This window comes from Neofelis nebulosa, chromosome 5, assembly GCF_028018385.1.
Source record: "Neofelis nebulosa isolate mNeoNeb1 chromosome 5, mNeoNeb1.pri, whole genome shotgun sequence".
Classification (NCBI taxonomy): Eukaryota; Metazoa; Chordata; class Mammalia; order Carnivora; family Felidae; genus Neofelis; species Neofelis nebulosa.
The window spans coordinates 60,833,366-60,857,190 of NC_080786.1; the positions used below are offsets into that span (position 1 = coordinate 60,833,366).

General features: G+C 39.4%; 1 protein-coding gene across 1 annotated transcript in view; it reads right to left on the reverse strand.

The window, feature by feature from the left end:
* The window catches only part of WDR49 (WD repeat domain 49), a 138,131-nt gene that overhangs the window by 16,638 nt on the left and 97,668 nt on the right, over nucleotides 1-23,825 (reverse strand). Inside the window, exons 13-17 of the mRNA XM_058730420.1 lie at nucleotides 21,740-21,927; nucleotides 20,737-20,934; nucleotides 15,705-15,886; nucleotides 6,101-6,210; nucleotides 3,914-4,060 (exon numbers count right to left, since the gene is read on the reverse strand). Of these exons, the coding sequence (XP_058586403.1) occupies nucleotides 3,914-4,060; nucleotides 6,101-6,210; nucleotides 15,705-15,886; nucleotides 20,737-20,934; nucleotides 21,740-21,927 (825 nt within the window). The remainder of the gene's footprint in view (nucleotides 1-3,913; nucleotides 4,061-6,100; nucleotides 6,211-15,704; nucleotides 15,887-20,736; nucleotides 20,935-21,739; nucleotides 21,928-23,825) is intronic.

Here is a 23,825-nt window from a genome sequence, read left to right on the forward strand (position 1 = left end):
TTAACAATCACTGGTATTTAGAGTTTTAAACCCAGTGAAAATATCCTTCTGAAGTCAAAATAAAATAAATGCCTTTTTAAGACACATAAAATGACTCCCCAGCAGACTCACATTATAGGAAATACTGCGGGACATTCTTCAGATGGGAGGAATATGATCTCAGGTGGGAGCCTGCTATCATAAGAGGGATAAAGGACACAGAAAAGAGTATTGCAATCTTCTGAGTAATCACTAAAAGAATAATACGAAGAGATATAAAAACAGAAGAATTAATACTAGAGATAAAATGGAATAATTCATAATATTTGACTGAAACATTCTAATGGGTCCTCGTTTCTGATAAAATAAATGCCAAGGTCTTTAGCACAGCACACTATGTACTCCAGAATCTGGCCCTATTTACCTATCTAGCCTTAATTCTTGCCATGCTCCTTCTAGAACCATTTGGGACTATGTGTAGCCCCCAGACATTTGGGACTATGTGTAGCTTCCTCAGCAAACCATGTCACTCCCACCACCTTTACATTTGCATGTGCTGCTCCTTTGCCAGAAATATCATCCCCTTTTTTTCCCTACCTGACTAATCTAATAGCAACTTGACTTTTAGTATCCAGCTCAACATAATCAAGTTTCTCAAAAAAAAAAAAAAAAAAAAAAAGAACCATCTATGAATCTCCATGTGGTCTCACACTGGCCAGTGCATATTTCTGTCATAGTCCTTGGTATAAAACACAATTATTTGTTTCCTTATCTATTTTGACAACTAGTCTTCAAGATCATTGAAGGCTGGGCCTCTACAGGTTGACTCTGTCTCCAGCCTCTAGCACAGAGGCCAGCACAGAGAAGGCATTCAATATCTACCACAGAAAAGGCTACACACACAAATGAACAAACATTATCTCTATATCTGCTAGTTGAAGACTCTATAATATTATACAAAGCATGTTACAATCCTCCATCATCCTCAACAACTTTCTTTTAAAAAAAATTTAATGTTTTTATTTATTTTTGAGACAGCGAGAGACAGAGCATGAGCAGGGGAGGGGCAGAGAGAGAGGGAGACACAGAATCTGAAACAGGTTCCAGGCTCTGAGCTGGAGCCCGACACGGGGCTCGAACTCACGGACTGTGAGATCATGACCTAAGCTGAAGTCAGATGCTTAACTGACTGAGCCACCTAGGTGCCCCAAGAACTTTATTTCTAAATAGCATACCAGTATCTTAAACTCAACACCTTCTTTTTTTTTTATGTTTATTTATTTTTGAGAGACAGAGAAAGAGACAGAGCATGAGTGGGGGACAGGCAGAGAGAGGAAGACACAGAATCTGAAGCAGGCTTCAATCTCTGAGCTGTCAGCACAGAGCCCGATGCAGAACTCGAACCCACAAACCACGAGATCATCACCTGGGCCCAAGTCAGACGCTTAACTGACTAAGCCACCCAGGTACCCCTCAAATTCAACACATTCGAAACTCAACTCTACTCATGTGTGTCAAACTCAACGTATCACTATCTGAAGTCACCCAATGCAGTCAACCTAGGATCATGTGGACTTCTGCCCTACTTCATCCCTGATGAATTTCCTTACATTGTTTCCTTCATCTTGACTTGCCCTTCTCCTCCTTCACCCTTTGGACTCCTGCTTCCCCTAAGTCCCAGCTCAGATGTGACCACCTCTCTGCATTCCTTCCTATGCCCCCACAGTTAATCTGGCTTCACCCTGGATGCTTCCACAGAATATGGTGTCACAAGTCATGCATTCTGTTGTCCTCAAAGTCTGCATCTGCCTCTCCCTTTAGTTGATGGAACTTAAAAAAAAAAAATTCACTCATAGGGAAGGCAAATAAGTGGAAATACTGAAAAGAGAGCAAAGGATGAAAAGCTGAAGAAGAAAATAAAAAAGAGGGATGAAAAGATCTTTAAAAAAAACTGTGTGGAAATTACAGGGAAAAAATTTATGTTGTGAAATCCAGGAGAAAAAATTTTCTTTGAAAACTTAATAGAGTATTTTAGGTATGTCCATCCAGCCATCTATCCCCCCCCCGCCCCCCGCCCCCCGCCCCCCACACGTACATCCACCTGCCCATAGAAGAATTCTGCCTGCTGCAGAATGTACAAGGTTCCTCACAGGAGCAGGACCTCGCACTGCTGAGGACAGGTGTTTGCTGCCCTCACTGCTGCCCTCTCCCACTTTCTTGTCCCCCAGCATCTGCATACTCTCTGTCTTCTATTTCCCTTGCCTCAATTCTGATCCCTTGCTCCATCTTGGTTTCTTCCCATGTTCATGTTCTATGTCTCTACTGTCTTTACACTTTGTCCTGGCTCTGGGGATCTTCTCTTACTGTCTGTTCCTCAGATTCTCATCTGTCTGTGACTCAGAAGGACAAGATAAATGCTCCCCATATTTATTTGTAAAAGATGAATCATCCTGGGGGGAAAAAGGCAGGATGATAGATTGAAAGCTCTGTCAGATGCACAAATGGCTATTTAGAGCCCTAAAGTTTATGGATTCATGGTTTTAAAAGAAATGAGCAGAAGCCATTAGATGACTCTCATGAGACCAAATAAATGATTATAAGTTTAGAAAAGAAAAACTCTGAGTAAAGGCAAAGGAAGCTGATAACAATTAGACTGGAAACCATGGCAATGAGGAATGACAGCTGTCCCTTGCTCACAAGTAGAATTAAAAAAAAAAGGGGCACCTGGGTGGCTCAGTCGGCTGAGTGTCCGACTTCGGCTCAGGTCATGATCTCACGGTCCGTGAGTTCGAGCCCCGCGTCGGGCTCTGTGCTGACAGCTCGGAGCCTGGAGCTTGCTTCTGATTCTGTGTCTCCCTCTCTCTGCCCCTTCCCTGCTCATGCTCTGTCTCTGTCTGTCAAAAATAAATAAACATTAAAAAAAAAAAAAAATTAAAAAAAAAAAAAATGTTGACCAGCTGCTCTCCTTTTCCATAGGGAACCAAGCAGAGACAAGAAGCTTAAACTTCCTCCAGCGTGGACATAAAAAACAAAACAAAACAACAACAACAACAACAACAACAACCTCCTCCCTCCTAAAGGGTGATTATTTCTCAGGGATGATGTTGAACCCTCATCCCAGAAGATTTGAAAAATTTAGAGACCACAGATCTCAGATTGTTTGAGTATAGTTCTGATCATCTGACTGTGACAAGTTGGAAATGTGCACTTTCATTAATTATTTTAAATGAGTTCCCTGCCGGGTCCATATGCTTTCTGAGTGCCTCACTAAGATTCAGGTTGTGCCGGCTGCCCTCCCGGAAGGCCCCTCTATGCGGGGAGGATTTCTGCACCGAAACTCTTCTTCAAATCCTTAGGAACTTGGAAGCCTGTAACAGTCTGAAAATCAGAGCCTTCTTTTGCACATCTTGTTTCTGAATCTCCGGAGATTACTCACTTATATTTTCTAAGCTGAGCTTTCTTGTCCTCTCATGATATTAGCCCAACACTGCAGCTGGAAGTCTCGAACACAATGCACTTTAAGTAGCCTCTATTTATAGTGTTCCACATGCCAAGAACAAAACCAGATTGTCAAAGACTCGGTTCGAAAGCGGTCTTAGGATATCTCTTTCTCTGGTATCAGTTTTGAAAATGAAGATTATTTGGGGAAGGGGGTTCTCATCCGTGGCAGACTCAAAATACATATTCATGGCATACTGACTTCAGAAAACTGACAAAATAAAAATACACTTTTTATGTATTCCAGCCTGTTGGCTGCCCTTTTTGAGAGCACAGATCAACGGCTGAGCTATAAATCTTAGCAGTCAAACCACGCTTCCTTTCACTGCAACCTACAAGGCAAACATGTTACTTCCACGCTTTCCTACTTTGTTTTTTGAAGTGATTGAGTTGAATGGGGACAGATGATGGAGGGGTGTGGTGGCTGAGGACTTACTTTCGGAGAGCAATGGAGGCTCCGGAATTTGGGAACACTCCTCCTTTGGCTCTTCCCTGAAGTATTTCTCTGGGTCCCAAAGAAAAGCTGGTTTCGTCACTTCAGGCAGCTCTTTCAGGGCTCCGATACTTAATGACCTGAATGCACCTTGACGACAGTAGGTTTTAGGGGAGGGCAGGAAAAAAGTAGAGTATCATTAATTCCTCAGAAGGAGCTAGCATATTTCCAAGTTAACTTTTTAAAATGTAACCTTCCTGTTACTCAGCTGGTACAGCTGCAGTGATCAGCGATGCCAGCAAACACAGCTGTTCACGATGAATCCATGGTCCTTGTATTCAAAGGGACCAAAAGGAACTTGAGGCCCCCCTTTCATTTATTTTTTTATTTGGACTCTTTTGCTATGTTCCCTTGAAAGTGTGTATTCTGCCATTTTGGAAGAGCTCCAGTTTCTTTTATCTGCCAGAAAACTGCATCTTTTGCGGGACGGAATCTTGTTTTCACCATTTAACAACGTATCTAAAATTTTGAATGTGCAAGTACTTTTTAATTTCGCTAACATGTAAACCAGAGCTGTGCCATTGTATTTAAGATGCACACAATGAGACGACAGAAAGGAAAGGTCTTTTATTCCTGGGCCTTAAAGCAAAGTCTCGGACAATGGAAAAAGTTTTCGTTTTGCTTCACAGGATAAATGGGAAGTGCTTCGCTTGAGATGTGAATTTATGTTTGCTTGATTGTTAGCACTGCAAAGGTAGGAACTGTGCTTTTGTCATCATGGTGGTTCAGCACCTAAGAAAAGTGAGCTAATACATATTTAGCACTTGCTATGGGACAAGTCATGTGCTATGTCAGCAATTCTCAAATTTTGCCAGGCATCACCATCACCGGGAGAGCTTGTAAAAACATAAGCTGCTAGGGGCTCAGTAGGTTAAGCATCCGACTCTTGATTTCAGCTCAGGTCATGATCTTGCAGTTCGTGGATTCAAGTTCTGCGTCAGTCTCCGTGCTGATCTCTCTATCCCTACCCTGCTCATGTTCTCTCTCTCTCAAAATAAGTAAATAAACTTAAAAAAAAATTAAAAAAACCTAAGGTGGTATATATCACTCCCATTTCTGATTTACTAGGGTAGGGGTGGGGCCCCAGAATGTACATTTGTAAGTTCCAGGTGATGCTCATGCTGCTGCACAGGGAACAGACTTTAAGAATCAATATGTTATATCGAACCAAGGGAGACATCTTTACAACCTGTAAAGTATCAGTTCACCCTTCTGACAGATGAGGAAATCGCAGCCCAAGATATTTTAATAACTTGCCTGGAATTTACATAGCTGGCAAATGGCAGACCTTCAACATAAGCACAAATACGTTTCACTCCAAAGGTCACGCTCCAAGGCATAATAGCGATAATAATAAGAGTAACATTAGTAATAAAATTGTATAAGTTTCTATAATATGCCAGGTACTGTTGTATGTATAATATGCTTTATACATATTATCTCATGTAATCCTGACAAAAAGCCTATGGAGATTTGTTTATAAATGTGCATTTAATATTAAATAACAATGTACGTTTTGGCAACAAAACTTCAGTAGAAATTCTAAAATCAACGTATTTATTCTATCAAAGTCTATCCCTTGGACATAAGTTGAAATAAGATTTATAGTGAGTGAAATAGTTTCATATAGTGGAGCTTTACGAAATTATTCTCATTACACTTCTAAATAATACCCTTCAGTATGATAACAACTCTTGTTTCAATTACTTTTTAAATAATTCTTTTTCTGGTTAGCCCCAACCAAACTAATATTGTTCTGTATAGCTTTGGGCTTCCTGAGGGCAAAAATATATTTTATTCATTTTCATCTCTTAAATACTTAGGGGACAGAATTAGCGTTCTATGCCAACTCTATTTTGGATACTATAGTGGGCACTTTGTGTGTGTGTGTTTTCTGGCTTAGACCTTACACTTCAGCCATTTGTATGCTGTGCAGCCTGGGACAAGTCACAGTCTCTCTGATGTGTCTGAGCCTCACTTTTCTCCTTTGTTAAATAGAGATCACAGGACTTTACCTACCTTTATGAAGAAACACCAGCATTCCTGGCACATAGAGTAGCTGTTTGTTGCATGTATACCAATCTATAAAAATAACAACACTATAAAAATATGTCAACAGTGATTACTTACTGGATGATTTTTGTATAAATTCTCCCTTGTAAAGGTTATGTGTTTTTTTCTTCAAGATATTTCTTTCCTTATATTTTATACCTAAATTTATGACTTCTGATGGTCTGACACTGGAAGAAAATAACACATGATGAAATAAAATATCAACCACAAAGGATGAACAGGTACTTTCAGGCTTTAAATACATACCTTACTTAGACAAAAAAAAAAAAAAAAAAGAAAAGAAAAAAATCTTTATACTGTGGACCTAAGGGGCGAAATTTGTTAACACTAATCAAGCCATATCTTTGAATAAAATGTTTGCTAGCCAGGTGATGATGTAAAAGGGTAAGAGCTAAGTTAAGGCCAAGAGGCTAGTTAAGCAAAGATTTCCATAGCAACTGGCAGGTCAGAGAAAAAACTATCCAGAAGAAAATTTCACAGAAAAACACACTATTCTTGCCCTGTATACAAATTATATGGGCTAATCAGTGGTATGTGTCAAAAACTTATTCAATGTGAGGCCTGAATCGTCACTTATGATATCCAAAATGCAAAAAAAGTTCAGTAGTTTTGAGGCTTATCATATGAATCTATAGGAAAAGTTTAGATTAACTTGACTGCATGGAAAATTTTTTCTCAGTAAAACAGCGGGAGTGTAATCATTATTTAGCTGTCCCTAATTCCTGCCAGAAAACAGGAAACGGTCTCAAATATAGATAGCATCCACTGTGTGGACCTTCACCTTGATAGTGACAAGTTGCGTTGCCAAAAATCACTATTCTTCTCTTGGAGGCATCAGGTCAGAAAACACACCCATTTTTCGCACAATTACTGCGAGCCCTGCGGCCTGCCCTCTCCCTGCACCTCCTCTCCTTGTGTCTGTTAGCCCTCATGGTTACTGCCCTCCCAGCCCCTAGCTTTTATTCTCAGTTCTGCTGCCTCCTGAGTAGCTGCAGAACCTCGAGATGTTTCCTATACTCTCAGCCTCAATTTCCTGCTCTACACAATGAGATTCTTACTGTGGTTTTAAAGGAGAGGAGATGGATGGCTGTTCAGCGATGTGCCTAATAAATAACAGTATTCAATAACTGTTCACTTCCTTCCTTATCCTCTGCTCTATTTGGCTGGTATTTCCCAAACTCAAGAGTTTAAAATATCAATACAAGTGAAATTAAGTCTATGTATCTCAAAGTTAATATTGTGTGCTCTTTATACAGCTTTACGTAGCAATTTATTGATTGCTTTTTTATACAGAAATAAACTTTTCATTTTAGAGTAATTTTAGATTTACAGAAAAGTTGTGAAGACGGTACGGAGACCTGGTATATCCTTCACCCAATTTCCCTGTTGTTAACATCTTATATTACCATTTATCACAATTAAGAAGTCAATTTGGTACATTACTATGAACTAAACTCAATATTTTATTAGGATTTTCCTACTTTTTTCCTAATGTCCTTTTTCAATCCTAAGAAATCACATTATATTTAGCTTTCTGACTCCTTAGCTTCCTCTGGTCTATGGAAGTTTCCCAGACTTTCCTTGTTTTTCATGACCTTGACAGTTTTGAGGAATACTTGTCAGACTTTTTTGTAGAGTGTCCCTCAATTTGTGTTGCTCTGATGTTTTTCCTATGGTTAGATTGGGGTTGTGGGGAGGAAGACAATGGAGATGAAGTGCTGTCTATTCTCACTACATCTTATCAAGGGTACATGCTATCAAGCTGACATTACTGCTAATGTCAACCTTATCATTGGCCAAGGTTACGTTTGCTAAGCTTCTGCCCTATAAAGTTACTTTTCTCTACCTTTTCATATACTACTCTCTGGAAGCAAGTTTCCAAGCACAGCCTATGCTTACGAGGGGGATGACAATGGGATTTAAGCTCTGTTTCCTTGATTGGGTGAAGTATCAACATAAATTATTTGAAAATTATAGATTTTTTTTTTTTTTATTTTTTTTTTCAACGTTTTTTATTTATTTCTGGGACAGAGAGAGACAGAGCATGAACGGGGGAGGGGCAGAGAGAGAGGGAGACACAGAATCGGAAACAGGCTCCAGGCTCCGAGCCATCAGCCCAGAGCCTGACGCGGGGCTCGAACTCACGGACCACGAGATCGTGACCTGGCTGAAGTCGGACGCTTAACCGACTGCGCCACCCAGGCGCCCCTGAAAATTATAGATTTTTAAGGGAAATCCTTGGCATCGAAAAGACTAAAGGCAGGTGGCATGTTTTCCCCAAAGTACGCTGTAATAGCTCCCTCAAAATGTGCTGTCCCTCTTGAATAAGAGGGACATTTAGCCACTATCTGGGCTTGGAAATATTATTTAGCCACTATCTGGGCTTGGAAACTGTGAGAGTATCCAGAGACAGTCATTTTCAGTAAGAGAACTTGTAACAATAAGAAGTTGGTGGTGGGCACAAGAAGGGTAGAGAGTGGTGCAGTTACACCTTGTAGTTATCACATCTGGAATATTTTTCCCCCCAGAAAAGTATTACTGCTATAAACTGAGGTACAAAATGTTGAGGGAGGCCTAGAAATAAGGAGGTCTATCTTGGCACTAGATAATACCAGACCTTTATTTTCCCCAAACACTCTGAATTCTTTCCCACTTTTAGGCCATTTGCTTCCTGGCTGTCATCCAGTGATACTAAAATCACTTTGTCTATCTCCACTAAAGAGTTTAATCCACAGAGGGAAAGGGGCCGGCAAAAACTAGGAGAGAATCTCCTGGGACTCACAACAAATTGTACTACTGAATTGACTGCCAAGGAAACATAGCCACAGTGATAAAGCTCTAACCAAAGGGCAGTTCTATGAACCACGAGACAGCAGAATCAACGTCATGTTCAAAGCCCAACATACTGCTTCCTTTCCATAGACATTTAACATTTGGGGGGATGGTTACTATGAAAATGCAAACACAAACTTGGAAAGAGACGAATATTCTCAAAATTCCAATATTCCTACTGGAAGAAGACAAAAATGCAGAATAATGCAATAAAAAGCCTGGATAGAGTTAAAACTTTGCAAAAAAGTCTTACATGGTGATGCCAAAAGGGCGCCTACCAGGGCCTCTGGCAGCCTTGCCATCAATTCTATGAGAAAGGCTCTAACTGATCTCCTGTCTCTTGGTTCAGGGTATGGAAGGAAGGAATGACATGTGACAAGTCCCCAAGAGCCTTACTAGGCATTGAAGGAAAGTGAAAGCAACTAGAGTTGTGGCTTAGCATAGCACGTACTTGATAAAATATTTGATCACTCAACTCAGAATCCAATAACTGTTCCTTATTGACACATGATGCTTCTTGGACAGGCAATATGGAAGGGCGGCTAAGTGCAATGTCTCTAGAGGCAGAATGCCTGCTTGGGGATCTCTGGTTCACCTTTTTACTGATGGGTGGACACTGGGCAGATCACTCAATGTCTTCCTGCCTTCTTTCCTAGTCATGAAATAGGCACTGTAACTGTTACCATGCCAAAGATCACAGTGACAATTAAACGAGTGAAACACATAAAGACAGTAGAACTGTGCCTGGAATATGGTAGGAGCTCCATAAGTACCGACTGTTGTCACTTTAAACAAGAATAATAAAACATTTTCCACTCAGAGTAGGAGTTCCAGCACCCCTCACGGACAATTCTAATACTCTTGGGAACTATCAAATGATAAGACAAACAATAAGGAGATGTGGCACTTCCAAAAATTATAATTTGGTGTTGTAGTATTTTTATCACTTAAATTTTAAAACTGAGTAGACTTTCATTTGTCATACATGGGCAAAGGATAGTTATTGCCACAGATTGTTGGCAAAAGTAGACTGTCAATCCTCCAAGTGTTTTATGTCATATAAGGCCTAATTTCAAATGAGCTTTAAAAGTTTTGTATATTTTGTCTTATAGTTGTCCATAAATTTTCTAATTTAATTTCTCACATAAGATCAATTGGCAGGATAATTAGGTAATCAACAGCATATAAATAATATTAAATATCAATTCTCTCTTAACCATAGGAAGGAATTTAGAACATCATTATATTTTCTCAAGTCTAAGAAACATCAATTTCAAGTGTGCCTTCTGTCTCATAGAAATTTACGGAGAAATTAATGGAAATTTGTTTCATTTCCCATCTGATTCTTTTATCCTGGTTCTGATAATTAACGCTTTCCCCATAAGTAACTTTTTTAATGGGAGCCAGTGAAATGTGTCAAATAGTAGAAGGCAGACATCCTTTTTGTTGCCCTAGAGTAAGAATGAAGATCAAGGAGAGAGAGAGTTTTTTACAAATTAATAGATTTGACTTAACATTAGAATCATTCTATAATAAAGAGTGGTTCAAAAACAGAGAAGGCCAGGGGTGCCTGGATGGCTCAGTCAGTTAAGCATCTGGCTCTCGGATTTGGCTCAGGTCATATCTCAGTTTTGTGGATTCGAGCCCCGCATCGGGCTCTGTGGATTCTGTCTCCCTCTCTCTCTGTCTACCCTTCCCCCATTTACTGTCTCTCTCAAAATAAATAACCTTAAAAAAACTTTATTTTTTTAAATACAATTTATTGTCAAATTGGTTTCCATACAACACTCAGTGCTCATCCCAACAAGTGCCCTCCTCCCTGCCCATTACCCACTTTCCCCTCTTCCCCACCTCCATCTACCCTTGATTTGTTCTCAGTCCTTAAGAGTCTCTTATGATTTGCCTCCCTCCCTCTCTGTAACTTTTTCCCCCCCTTTCCTTCCCCCATGGTCTTCTGTAAAGTTTCTCAAGATCCACATATGAGTGAAAACATATGATATCTGTCCTTCTCTGACTGACTTATTTCACTTAGCATAGTACCCTCCAGTTCCATCACATTGCTGCAAATGGCCAGCTTTCATTCTTTCTCATTGCCAGGTAGTATTCCATTATGTATATAAACCACATCTTCTTTACCCATTCATCAGCTAATGGACATTTGGGCTCTTTCCATAATTTGGCTATTGTTGAAAGTGCTGCTATAAACATTGGGGTACAAGTGCCCCTATACATCAGCACTCCTGTATCCTTTGGGTAGATCCCTAGCAGTGTTATTGCTGGGTCATAGGGTAGTTCTATTTTTAATTTTTTTGAGGAATCTCCATACTGTTTTCCACAGTGGCTGCCCCAGTTTGCATTCCTACCAACAGTGCAAGAGGGTTCCCATTTCTCCATATCCTCGCCAGCATCTATAGTCTCCTGATTTGTTCCTTTTAGCTACTCTGACCAGCATGAGGCAATATCTCAAAAAAAAAAAACAAAAAACTTAAAAAAAAACAGAGAAGGCCATCTTTAAGATGGTGAGTGCATCCCACAGAAATTATTCAGAAAGAGTCCAGGATGTGCTTCTCTTAAGGATGTGTTAGGAATCAGTCTAGTGGATGTCTAATACCTCTTACAAACTCCTTATTAAATTATTAAAGGTTAATACACATGTGGGGAAAAAAGTTCACTCTCACAAATAATCAAAACATTCAATTTAAACCAATGATGAGATCTCATGGCAACAGGTTTAAGACAATGACCACACGCAGTGTTGGTTCACAGGCGGCAGTTACTATACACCGTCTACACTGCTCCTGGAGGAACCCACATGTCTCAGAACAGCCATTTAGCAAGAGGACCCAAAGCCCTTTGCAACTTTGGTCTCAGCAACTTCACTTCAAAGAATTTATTCTAATGATGAATTCAGTTGGGTATTCTAACACGTATGCATCAAAGCATTTGAAGAAATGTTTCCCTGGTTAAAGTTTGTTAACAATCTAAGTGTTCGAAAAAAAAAAAAAAAAAAAAAGAAAATGGTTACAAAACTAGATAATAAGTTCCTAGGGAGTCATTGCAAATGTTGATGTCTGTGGACGCTCCTATTAATTCATACAGAAATGTAATCACTGTGGATTTTTTTTTTAATTATTTAAAACAACTTTTTTAAAATGTTTATTCCTATTTGAGAGAGAGCATGAGCAGGGGAGGGGCAGAGACAGCAGAGAGACAGAATCCGAAGCAGGCTCCAGGCTCCACACTGTCAGCACAGAGCCTGATGTGGGGCTCGAACTCATGAGCCATGAGCTCATGACCCAAGCTGAAGTTGGACGCTCAACTGACTGAGCCACCCCAGCGCTCCTTCACTGTGGATTTTTTGAATGATAAGGCAGGTTATAAGCTAGGTATGCTAGTCTCCAGTTTCATAAAATGTGCCTTTATTTATTTGTTTACATGCCTGGAGCTAGAAATGCCTAAGTGCCAGCAACAGTTTTGTTACAGGTAATTTTTTATCTTTTTCCTTGGTGCTTATTTGTACATCCAAAATTTCTCCTAAAGGACATGCATTATTTTTGTAATAAAGAAATATTCTAAAGTCATATTGTCTGAATTCTTCATTTTGTCTATAACTTTTCTAGGTAAGAATATTCTGTGTGGGTCCAGAAACCAAACATGTGTTAATTAAGAAAAAATGCATGTCTGCTGTGGTTTTTGTTCCCTATTTTATCCTTTCATTTCTTTCTTTCTTTCCTTCTTTTCTGAATCTAAGGAAAGAAAAATTCCATTTCTCTGCATTAACTGTTAACATTAGGAATTTCTATTAGTCTCTTAAATTCTATATTCATCTTTATCTCCCCAGGACTTAAGTTGAAAATGACATTTTACCACCTACCTACTTCTCACACATAATATTATACAATACCTTAAGTGTTATGGAAATCTGTTATTTATGCATAAACCAGAAGATAATATATGCTAAGATTTTTCTCCTGGAGACAGGATCTTAGGAGTTAAGCTGAGAATGTAGCTTTAAAGCATCTGATTTTTCCCTTTATTTTTCCTGCTTCTCCCATTTTCTATTGGCTTTTCCTTTTTGCATTTCCATTTTTCTTACCGTTTCCCCTCCATCTGAACATACCCCCACATGCCTACGGACCCACCGGATGTGCTCTTTCTCTCCTTAGTTCTCGTAAATTCTCTCACATATTTTTTTTTTCAACGTTTTTTTTTTTTATTTTTTTATTTTTTTTTATTTTTGGGACAGAGAGAGACAGAGCATGAACGAGGGAGGGTCAGAGAGAGAGGGGAGACACAGAATCGGAAACAGGCTCCAGGCTCCGAGCCATCAGCCCAGAGCCTGACGCGGGGCTCGAACTCACGGACCGCGAGATCGTGACCTGGCTGAAGTCGGACGCTTAACCGACTGCGCCACCCAGGCGCCCCCTCTCACATATTTTTAAAAAAATAGTTTTGCATAGGGATAAGAACTGGCATGATTCCCTCCTTGCATTTACTAATCTTTTGAGGAATAAGGCATGTTCTTCAGAACAATATTCCCTCAAGGAGAATACAACCTGCAATCTCTTTAGTATTGGATGGAGGCCACAGAGGACATTTTCCAGTTGCCAATTACATTGCACTTGTATGTTTTCCATGGAGGATCCCTGGTTGTGCTCTTGGGAGAAGTGAAGGACACCTGCCAATTCTGAGGATATGTTTTTAGCCCTTTTCTTTCAATTAGTTCAAGAGCTCCAAAGTGACTTTATTCTGTACTATCTCCTTACAATAAAGTCTTAAACTTGTTTGAATCAAGTCATCTGACTTAAAGCAGAAATTTTAAAAATCACGGGTATTTTTTACATACTGTCATTTGAAAAGATGAAGTAGAATAGAGGTAGCTCTGCTTTTTACTGCTGACAACTTCTAAGGAAAACTTGAATTAAGGAAAAAAGAAGAATTGAGTGTGTCAATAGGAATAGAAAATCCGAATATTAGCTGAAATACTCTTAAAAAAGAATGTGTTCTAACAGTTGCCTTCACTCTGCTAGGAGTGTGACAGGAAGAGAAACAATGATCTATCTGTGTTACCCTGGGGTAACTTTATTTCCTTATCTGTAAAATTGTGTTGGGTGGCTGGGTGAGGGCATTTTTATCGTGTCTAAAATCTTTCTATTCCCAGCATTCTATTATTGTACAGGATTGGTCATGCTATATTTCTAAATTGAAAAGATCCTTCTGCCTGAAAGTAAAATGCCACTTGACATTTCAGCAAACCATAATTCAAGGAAATGGAAGAACAAATACCAAAGTGTAATTTAGTGTAACAGGATGTTTAAGGGGATTTTTTCCCCCTTCTCTCTCCCTGTCCACCGAGGTCCAAAAAGTCTGAAAGCAAAATAATTAATTAGTTAAGAGGCAAAAAGTATTCTCATCTTCCAGAGTGAGGTGATAGATTCCTGGGGCAGAACCAGGAGATAGCTCTGAAACCAACCTGCTGATACCCAGGCCAGCCACCACTCTAGGATATAAATAGACCAAAGATGCCGTAAAGAGAGGAGCTGCACTGAGTCCAGCTCCCCTGGGGCAGGAGGGAAGCTTCCCCTTCAGTTCCAATTTCGCCTCCCATGGACCAGTCAAAAAATCTAGTGTATGCCCTCTGGGGTAACCATTAGAGAGACAGAATGGATCAGTGGCTCATTAATACCTGCAAAAGTCTACAGGCAAAAAGCTGCGGCTGAAGCAACCCGTGTGAACAAGGAAAGAAGGGGCAGCCGGGGAGCCGTGGGTGTGGCAACAAGGTGTGAGCTTCCTATGGGCCAAGCTCAAGTTGACTCGGGAGAAGTGGGGCAAGTGGGGAGGCCTGCCATTGTGAGAGACTGTAACAGAAAAACACTGGATATGTATTACCGAAAGTAACCCCAGTTAGTGGGGCTAGGCCATAAGAGATTGGCCAGAGAACGCGCTGATTTGGAAATAGGCAATGCAGAGGTACCTGAGAATAGTCGTTAAAGAACCTCCCACCCAAACTCTTTCATGCAAACTATGTACTTTACTAATCATAAAGTATCAATATTGGTGCCTAAGTTGTAACAGATAAACCACACTAATGTGGGATGGGAGTAGAGAATGTCCTCTCTATACTTTCTGTGCAGTTTTTCTATAAATCCCCCAAAGGTAATACGCACATGGTAAAAATTTTGCTTTCATCTGTATCAAAGAAAATACAATTCAATTCTTATCAAAATAAAATCAGCCTTTCGAAAACAATAGTTTTTGAGTCTGAGAGATGGAATTATGAGGGCATGGGTTAGCAACAGTGTAGGAGACAAAAGAAATCAGTAAAACTCCCTGGCATTAGAGAGTAAGAGGAATGTGTAAGAATGGGATCTAGCAGAGCGGGGTGAAGAGAAGAAAAGGCTGAACAAATGAAGAAAAGGCAAGAGTTAAAAGGAGAGTCATATCTAAGACTCAAAGGTAAGCTCTTTGAACCTCTGTCATATAAACCCCTGTACATGTTACCAAAACCAGAAGCAAATCTGACATACATTTTGAGATAGATACGTACATACATACACACATACAGTGTATCATTTTTGGGGAAAAAGGCTAATTTCCACAATTAGATTGATGATGGAACAGAAACAGAAGACTAGAAGATCCTGAATGGAAATGGAGACAAGAGATCAAACCAGCTATAATCCTGAAAATATAAATTCTCCCCCCACCACACACATCCTTGAAGCAGTCATTGGATATTCCATGTAGAACAGAAGGAAGTTTGGGTCAATCTTACTTAGGTCTTATCTAGACTCCAGTTGGCATCCAGGTGACACTTAAAATTACTTACTTGTATGTGGAGCCATCTTTGTTTTTCTTATCAAGTAGAGAAAGTTCTGGTAGGTCTAAACATGATTCCTCCTTAGAAAGTAAAGGAATTTCTCTTATGCTTTCTTCTTGACTCTCACTTTTCATTACATTAGTATCCCTTTTAGGAAGGGAAAAACTGTTTTCAATTTGCCAGTGCTTTTCCTGAAAAAACAGACCATTATTTTATTTTTATGACATTTATTTTTCTTGAACATTTATGTGCTACACTTATTAACTGAAGTCCTGGGTACACACAAAAAAAATTAATGAAGTGTGGTTTTTCAAAGTCATTACAGTTTTATAAGGGAGATGAGGCATATATATGTAACTTTATTTTTTAAATTTATTTATTTAAATTCAAGCTAGTTAACATACAATGTAGTATTGGTTTCAGGAGTAGAACCCAGTGATTCATCTCCTGCATATAATACCCAGTGCTCCTCCCAACAAGTGCCCTCCTTAATGCCCGTCACCCAGTTAGCCCATCCCCCAACCCAATACCTCTCCAACAACCCTCAGTTTGTTCTCTGTTTTAAGTCTCTTATGGTTTGCCTTCCTCTCTGTTTTTATCTTATTTTTCCTTCCCTTCTCCTATGTTCATGTTTTATTTCTTAAATTCCACATATGAGTGAAATCATATGATATTTGTTACACGTAACCTTAATAAATGTAGACAGGACTAAGTTGTAAGAAACAAACATTCTCTGAAAAGATAATGAACTACAAAAAAACTGAAATTCCCACTTTACATTCTTGAATAGCAAGATGTATGCTTACCAAAAAGAAAAACAAAACTTTTACCAAAAAATTACCAGTTAATTTTTCATACAACTGCTTTCTTTGCATCTTCCTAAAAATATCTCAAAAACCAATCAAATTATTGAGCATTTCCTTCCAGAAAATATGTTACATGCTAGTTTTCACGAAATTTGGCTATAAGTCTTAATACGTTTCCACCTAGCAGAAGCTCTCATTGACATTCTATTTTATATTTGAAAAACAGAATCAATTTCCTTGTCTTGTGTCAATTCCTATTATATACACGGGAATGCATGATATGTGTGATATGAGGGAATTAGGCATCCCCAGGATATCTGTGTGGCCTATAAACTGATAACTTGTCAGCAGATATTGCATAGTAAAATGGCTAGAGGGGCCGGGAAGATAATGCCAATGAATGAATCAAGCCTCATATAAGGTGATAAGTAGCAAATGAAGTTCAGCCCCAGTGCTCATCATCAATGGGAAAAGTGGGACGACAGTGAATTAGAGAGAACCCATTTTAGAGTTACTCTCAGGGACTGACATGTTCTTTTTCAAGAGAAGCAAGAAATCTGGATCTGGTATGAAATCTTTAATTGTTTAAATATGAGCAACCAAGTTGGGCATCCGGGGGCCTCAGTTGGTTAAGCATCCGACTCTTAATTGCAGCTCAGGTCATGATCTCACAAATTTATGAAATCGAGCCCCATGCTTGGGATTCTGTCCTTCACTCTCTCTCTCTCTGCCCCTCCCCCATTCATGTACATTCCCTCTCTCTCTCAAAATAAATAAACTTAAAAAAATGAGCAATGGGGCGCCTGGGTGGCTCAGTCGGTTGAGCGTCCGACTTTAGCTCAGGTCACGATCTCGCAGGGTCCGTGGGTTCGAGCCCCACGTTGGGCTCTGGGCTGATGGCTCGCAGCCTGGAGCCTGCTTCCGATTCTGTGTCTCCCTCTTTCTCTGCCCCTCCCCCGTTCATGCTCTGTCTCTCTCTGTCTCAAAAATAAATAAACATTAAAAAAAAAAAAATGAGCAACGAAGTCAAATTTTAAACACTGGGTGAATAGGCACAACCGAAATCACCGGCCCCCACAGGACCAGGAGGAGAGGTGCCAATGAGCACATTCTGCCCAATACCACGGCTGTTAGTGTGCAAAGAGGGGCACCAAAGGCATGCATGTGATACCTAATTTCTTTCGATAATACAATCATCTGACAGTCACCTGGGACAAGTGTATCTCCACAAAAACGTCATCCCCACTCCATTTTCCAGTGCTAGAAATAGACATACCACACCTTTACTTTCCAAAATCGAACTTGAAAACCAACCACGGATCCATAGGTACGTTATAAAAGTTATTTACACTTCTGAAAATAATAACTTCATCCATGATATATATTCAATCACGTGGCACTAAATTTTAAATATTTTTTTTTTTTAATTTTTTTTTTCAACGTTTTTTATTTATTTTTGGGACAGAGAGAGACAGAGCATGAACGGGGGAGGGGCAGAGAGAGAGGGAGACACAGAATTGGAAACAGGCTCCGGGCTCCGAGCCATCAGCCCAGAGCCCGACGCGGGGCTCGAACCCACGGACCGCGAGATCGTGACCTGGCTGAAGTCGGACGCCTAACCGACTGCGCCACCCAGGCGCCCCAAATTTTAAATATTTTAATCAGACTGCATGTGACTGGAAAATTAAGTCTTAATGCCGGAAATTAAAGTACATTGTTTTTGTTCCTATTTTTAGAACTGCTAGGCCAGAATTAATTAAACTGAAACACAAATGTAACATTCAAATGTAAGGCAAAAGTCATGACACTGTACACATCAAGTTTGTTTAGCAAAAACTGTTCTAATCATAATATGTTGACTAATTGGGTCTCTTCTCCTTCTTATCTATGCATTACCATCTGCCTTCCATATCCTTCTGTTCTTTCTCCAAAAGAGTGCCTCTTCTTACACACCACGAGAAAGACATTCAAAACTGCTATTTTCCAGTGTCAACTAATTTATTGTCTTCCCTCCCCCACTCCTCTCTTTTCTTCTCACCCTACCCTTTCCCCTTGGGACTAGCGGCACCTATATTCAAGACAGCTTGATCAAAGTGAGCTCTCAAGGGAAAACAAAACAAAATAAAACACAAAAACAACAATGACAAAAAAAAAAAAAAACCCTCAAGCAGAAGAGACCAGGAAATCCAGCTGTCCCCAAGTCTGCCAGCCTTTACTTTCTAGGACTATCCCAGCTCTGGTGGCTCTTTTCCTGTCTTGAACATAAGGAAAATACCGAACTATTTTTACACGGGCTTTTTGAGGCTAAAATCCTTCAAAATACAAAGACTTTATAAAACAGCTAAGGACAAAAATCAAAGGCATAAAAGTGAACAATTTTACTAGCACATGCTTCTTCACCAAAATAAAATTTAGCCACAGATTCTGTTTGGTGGGCACAATATGGCACCCACACCTAGAATGGGGCTATTTCTTGCTTCAGCCCCATCTAAAGAAATCACACTCCAGGTACCAGCCACTTGATGAGGCTTTGTTTCTTTACTTGTTGTTCTAACCTCTACCTCATCTCTCCGGAGCCCATGAGGCATGGCATACAGCAATTCAGCACTGCATTAACTTCCTCACTCACAGAAGCATCTTTCCAACTCATTTTGTGCTCAGAATGCCAGCTGTGCTCCTCTGTCTCACTTACCACACACCTACACACATACCCATTTGAGTTCCCACTCAGATGCTCTTTTTCCTGACTGGGGAAAGTCTAGCACTTGCCTTGGGTACAGGGCAGAAGACACTATACAGCTCTTGAGTGTTACCTTGGGGCTCCCATATTACCCAGCCAAATATGGGCCCACCATCCCAGATTATTTTCTGATTTACCATCACCCTTTGTGTCCCATAGGGTTGGATAAAATTCTTTTGGGACAGGTTGACATCATCAAACTGATTCAAAAACAGAGCAACAACATATTTTGTCTTCCAGCATGAAGATAGTTGCTGTGTTCTCATGGCATGAGTGGCAATGGGGACTGCAGGATAGAACCCAGCCAGTGAGCCAGACAGAAATAAAGGTTTCAGCCTGACCTCACGTCACCATGCTTCAATAGTACTGGTTGAACAGGTCTGGGGCGCCTGGGCAGCTCAGTTGGTTGAGCGTCTGACTTCAGCTCAGGTCATGATCTCACGGTCTGTGAGTTTGAGCCCTGCGTTGGGCTCTGTGCTGACAGCTCAGAGCCTGGAGCCTGCTTCGGAGTCTGTGTGTGTGTGTCTCTCTCTCTGCCCCTCCCCCACTCATGCTCTGTCTCTCTCTGTCTCTCTCTCTGTCAAAAATAAATAAACATTTAAAAAAATTAAAAAAAAAAAACAGGTCTGTAATTTTGTACCCCAAATCACAAAGAAAACAGGAACAGAGTTCCCATGACAATAAATGGAAAAGATAAAAGAAATGTGAGACAATTAATATTTCCTTTCTACCATCCCCCCAACTTCCATTTCTCTTAATAGGCAGGTATACATGAGAACTTAGTTTCATAGGAGGAAGAGGTTAAAACCATGAGCTCTGAAATGAGCCAGCTTGAGTTAAAAGCCAAACTCTACTACTTATTAGCCTCTGTGAGCTCAGGAGATTTATTGAAACTCTGTACCTGTTTTCCCATTTGTAAAATGGGAATCATGAGAGCTCTTCCCTCACTGGATGAGCAATTATAATTACATGAGATAATTCATGGGAGACCTAGAACAAGACCTCACTCACATAGGAAAAACTCAGCAAATGTTAGCTATTGTGATTTTGACAGGAGTAAATCAGACATAGAATAGGAAGGTTTGTTTTTTTTCTAAAATTTTCCATATTTCATTATTACCTTGATTATTAATTGACATTGTCCTCTATCTGTTTAAGAACAACATGGTAATTTTTTCTACATTGTATTTTTACTAAGCATTGAAATGGAAGAACTTCATTTATTTTAGAGGAGAAACTTCTCAGCAATCCTGGAACATTTTGAGCTGTATACAGCCACCATCTTTCCATGTCTCCAGAGTCTTCCACTTGATGGAACTGTCATGGTTACTGGTAAACAGAACAAGAGACGCCTGGAGCTACAGCTCTAGAAATGGAAGTCAGTTCTTTCATGGCTAATGAATATTAACAGCCGATGAGATTCAAATAGAAATCAGCCCAACTTCATACTACATGTCACGTAAATACTAGAATAACAAAGAAGCAATATTTCTACCTGACCAAAGATCCAGACAGGAGCACCGAAGACGTCAGTCACACAAATGCTGCAGTCTGCAGAGGAGGAGATAATCAGTAGGCGGCCGCCCGGCTTACACATCTCTAAGGAACTTATCCGGGCTTCATGAGGTCGGAATGATCTTATCAGAGTTGGGGCCTGTGTGATTTTGCTCTTACTGGAATTAAGACAGTACTCCTGAATAAAAAGAAATGCCAGCATTCTAAAAAGTCCAAATATTAAATTCTTCCAGTGACATAACACTTTTTTTCTTAAAACATCTGATACGGAAATGAAAAAAAAGGACATTTGGGAATAATAATCTATTCTCCAAATGCAAAAGAATAGTTCATGATAACAGAGTTCAGAAAAATGGTATTAAGTTTCAAAAAAAAAAGTTTCTAACCGATTTGCGTAACTCGAGACGTTGAAAGAGAGGAAGAGGGGGAGGGGAAGAATGACAAGAAGAAAAAGTGAACAGGGAAGTCAGTTATTTGATAGAGATGAACTTTATCATGTGTATATAGATGTGTATTGTACAATTGTACAATTTTATGCGATTGTACGATTTTATAATGTTATTAGAAAATTGAGCAGTTTATCAGTGACAGAAAACTCCCAAACCAATTCAAGAGGACAATAATGTTGGATGAAGGGCCAGTACTCTTTCTAAATGAGGCTTACAATCTCATTTCAAATAAGGTACATCCTAATTATTTACGCTCAAACAATGCTGCAGTACCTAACTGACAATACCGTGTTTCTGAATTCGGTGACTGACTTGACTACATATTAGCAGAAGATTTTCATATATTGAGAAAAATCTAGTTTTCTCCAAACATCATGGAAGAAATTTCTCTGCTTAAAGCATGTAAATGTTTCCATTAAAATACTCAGGCTGATCATGTCTTCCCTTACCCAGGACACAGACAAAACCGAACTCATAGTTGTCTGCTGTCAAAGGCAATCAAAAATAATAAGCATGAGAATTCTTTCAATTTACTTCTATATTCCAGATTTTCAACTGTCCATCCAGATCTCCTGTGGCAAGGTATTGGTTTGACTTATCAGTAGACATTATAATGGATCCAACTCCACCATGAGCCAAAAATTCAGCCAGAAGTTGCTTCTTAAATGTGTCCCAGAACCTGACATAGCCAGAACCTCCACATGAGACCAGGTTAGCTCCTCCTAACATATAAGAGAACACCTAATTAGGAAAATGTGACAACAAACACCAGAGAAAAAATATCTTCAGTGGCTCACCCTGTGGGAAGCATAAGGATGTTGGAGAGGTAGGTAGCCCTGATACCAATTTCCAGCACTTTCACTCTCTCAAATATAAAATGGACATAATCCTATGGTACCCTTACTGGTTTGGGTGGAGTATTAAATGAGATAGGAAAGGCAAGATGATCCATTACATTTAGTTCCTTTTCCTCCATTCATTATTTCGATAAAACTGGGCTTTTAAAGCTAGATAGACTTAATTTGTTACTCCAAATAAATTTACAAAGACGTTATAATACTCCAGTTACATAAACTTATCTTTCTTAATAACCCAGTGGACACATACACCAAACAAGGAAAATTCCTCCTGCACAGAGCTGGATGCATATATTTAGTTAGAGCAGCATAGTTATTAATTACTCTATGTGGCATCATGCTTAGGATTCTATTTATGAGCTTGTTTTTAATTTTTCATCAAGAATTCATTAGAACCCCTTATGGAATACTCTTTTGGTTCATAGGCCTAGAACTAACCTTTTCATTTTCGATTTTCATATGCCTTGTAGAAGCACTCTACCTAAATTATTCTTCTGTGGCAAAGTTCCTATTATTATTTGATAAATCTGTAGATGACTTTCAATTTACTTCACAAATGTACTGCCGATTAACAATCATATCTGTTTAAGGTAGAAATAATGGCATGTAGCCGCTTCAGTGGAAACAATTTGGGAATACTGATAACATTAAGAAGAATTAGTGTTGAGGAAATGAGAGCAATTTCAGGATAATAGTTCATTTTGTGACTATAAGTGAGTTCTAGAAAATAGAGAGTGTTAGAATCTAACCATTTCAAAGTCTATCCTGAATACTCCGCCAGGTTTCTAAAATTCTATAAGGATATACCTTTATTGATTTTTTTAATGGTGCAAATTTTTATATGACAATCGTGCAGATTTTCTAGTTGCAAACTGAATATGGGAAAATAAATATGGAAAACACAGCTCAGATATGTTCAGTTTTTCAAACATATAATATCTATATGTCTAGATACCTAACATTATTAAATGTATTTGCCTAATATTAAGAAAAAAGATAAATTTTAGATAAAAGGTAAAAAGGATGCATTTTTCTCAAAAGCAGATTTTTATTTGGGGAAGATGCAGGCTGTGTCAACACTATGCTAACATAGCCACTGAAAACAAGGTGGAAATTAAGCAAATGGTTATTTCATTTACATAATATCAAACAATTACAGTAAGTGATATGATGGCAACCGTCTTAGCATACAGCTCAGCAACAGCTCTATCCTAAGCACTCCTGGAATCTATCCTAAAAATCAGGACTCTGACTTATTCTGGAAAGTAGGCCTAACTGGTAATGATACCCAAAGCATTACCAAAAAAACAAACAAACAAACAAACAAAATTAAGAAAAAAGCAAGCAGCTCTCTTGACCTAGGATCAGCAGTTATTTCAAATTCTATCGCCCTAATCTCCAAGATTCCTACTATTTTCTCCTAGCCCATTTTGATACTAGGTGCCAGCAAAGTCTCAGACTCTATCCTTCTGGCACATGTAGACCTGAGCCTTGGCTCATATATTTGAAGCATATTTCTTGCTGTACCCTCTACCCTACCAGACTTCTTTAAGCCATGGCTAGAACAGTGATTCTGATTGTCACCCGTATCTAATTGTTTGCCAGAGTTTTCCCACTCTGCTCCTGACCTATACAGCACTGTATAAATCACACATCGGGTGTAGTCTGGTTCCTGCCCCTGGATCCTTCCTCCTGAACCCTGACCTTGTTTGCTGTGGCCTGTGACCTCCCATGACCCAGCACTGATTCTTAGCTACCCAAAG